The sequence below is a fragment of the Pteropus alecto genome, unplaced genomic scaffold (assembly GCF_000325575.1).
Source record: "Pteropus alecto unplaced genomic scaffold, ASM32557v1 scaffold8, whole genome shotgun sequence".
NCBI lineage: Eukaryota > Metazoa > Chordata > Mammalia > Chiroptera > Pteropodidae > Pteropus > Pteropus alecto.
In genome coordinates this window covers 3,928,479-3,929,856 of record NW_006494609.1, presented here as the reverse complement: position 1 = coordinate 3,929,856, position 1,378 = coordinate 3,928,479, and the positions used below count along the sequence as shown (strand labels likewise).

The 1,378-nt window shown below is 53.6% G+C and overlaps 1 protein-coding gene across 1 annotated transcript in view; it reads right to left on the bottom strand.

Annotated features, from left to right (window-relative positions):
- Positions 1–735: 735 nt before the first annotated feature.
- Positions 736–1,378, bottom strand: part of IFT43 (intraflagellar transport 43) — a gene marked incomplete at its 5' end in the record, with an annotated part of 47,115 nt that continues 46,472 nt past the window's right edge. The window contains 2 exons of the mRNA XM_015599582.1: positions 736–1,049; positions 1,239–1,301. Coding sequence (XP_015455068.1) covers positions 930–1,049; positions 1,239–1,301 — 183 coding nt within the window. The remainder of the gene's footprint in view (positions 1,050–1,238; positions 1,302–1,378) is intronic.

Genomic DNA, 1,378 nt, shown 5'->3' with positions numbered 1-1,378 from the left:
AAAAGAGAGAAAAACAAAAACAAAAGATGTCTCTGTTTAGAAAAAGTGTTGGGCTCTGCTCCAGATCTTGGCTCGTTTGGAAACAAGCAGTGACGCTGCTTAGGGGAGCAACGAGGCAGGCAGCTAGGTACCTGCGAGGTCAGAGGGAGTCCCAGGCTCCCGAAGACACTGTTCCTGAGGAATTGTCAGGGCTGCCAAGCTGGCCCCTGCTAATGAGAACCAGGAGCAAGGCTCTGGGAACCTGTGGCAGGAGGGAAACATGCTGTGGGCGCCCCAGGCATGGGTTACAGGAAGGAAGGAGAGAGGGGTGTGCTGTCAGAAGAGCCGCCAGACCCCCTTGGGAGGAATGGGTCGCCTTACCACACCCACTTCTTGCTGTCTCCTCTGCTAAGCTGCCTGAAAGCACGAAGGAGGCAGCGCAGCTTCACTAAGGGTCTGAATGTCGACAGTAAGAAAGGCGTCCCAATGGCCCTCCCCCCGACCCTAAGAGGCAGCTGCGGGGAGCCTCCCATGTCCCTGTGTCCAGGTGCTTACAGGCAGATGCTCCAGGGAACTGCTGTGGCCTCTGTGGACTGAACAACTTGCAGGAAGAGTGACATCCCTTCTCGCCCTGAATCTAGCTTTCCCTCATGCTCTTCCACAACTGGGAGAGTTCCCATCGGGCTGTTTAAAAGCTGCTTCCTTCACTCGATGAATCGTTCCAGGAGGGCGCTGGAAAGAAATGAAAGAGATGGCCACAGAAAAAGAGTAATTTATTATGACTGAATGTTCCAATGTGGTCTACTGAAAATAAATATTTTTATTACAAAACATTCCATATAAAAATTCTAAGCTGCTGGCAAGCTTTAGTTTTAGGCTTATTGAATCTTTTCAAGCCCGAAGCGGAGGTTACTCTGTGCAGGGAGAGTGGTCTGCTGCCCCGCAAGGGCTCAGGTGTGTGCGGACTGCCCCACAGGGTCCTCCTTCTCTGTCTGCAGCAGGTCCCACTCGGTGAGGAGCTCTGAGGACACCTCAGTGTACAAACGGTCCCAGTCCCAGCTGACGTCATCCTGGCAAGAGAGGTACTGCTGGGGGTAGAACAAAGGAAGGCCTTTCTCTGCAACCACAGCCCACTTCCCACACCCACCTGCAGGGGAGGCAGAGTTCAGAGTGCAGCCTTGGGGTGGGTGAGGGTTGGGGGCACCTGGTTACAGGAATGACCTGACCGAGAGAGTTAAGGAGCTGCTGCTGCAACGTACTTCTCGAACTTCGTGTTCCGGGGCAAGGGCTTTGGTGAGGAGCTTCAGGTCAATCTCTCCATCCTGTGAATGCAAAAAAATATGGCTGTGCACCTCAGGGGGACTTGAGACAACTATCTCTTGCGAAGTGAGGAGGACAG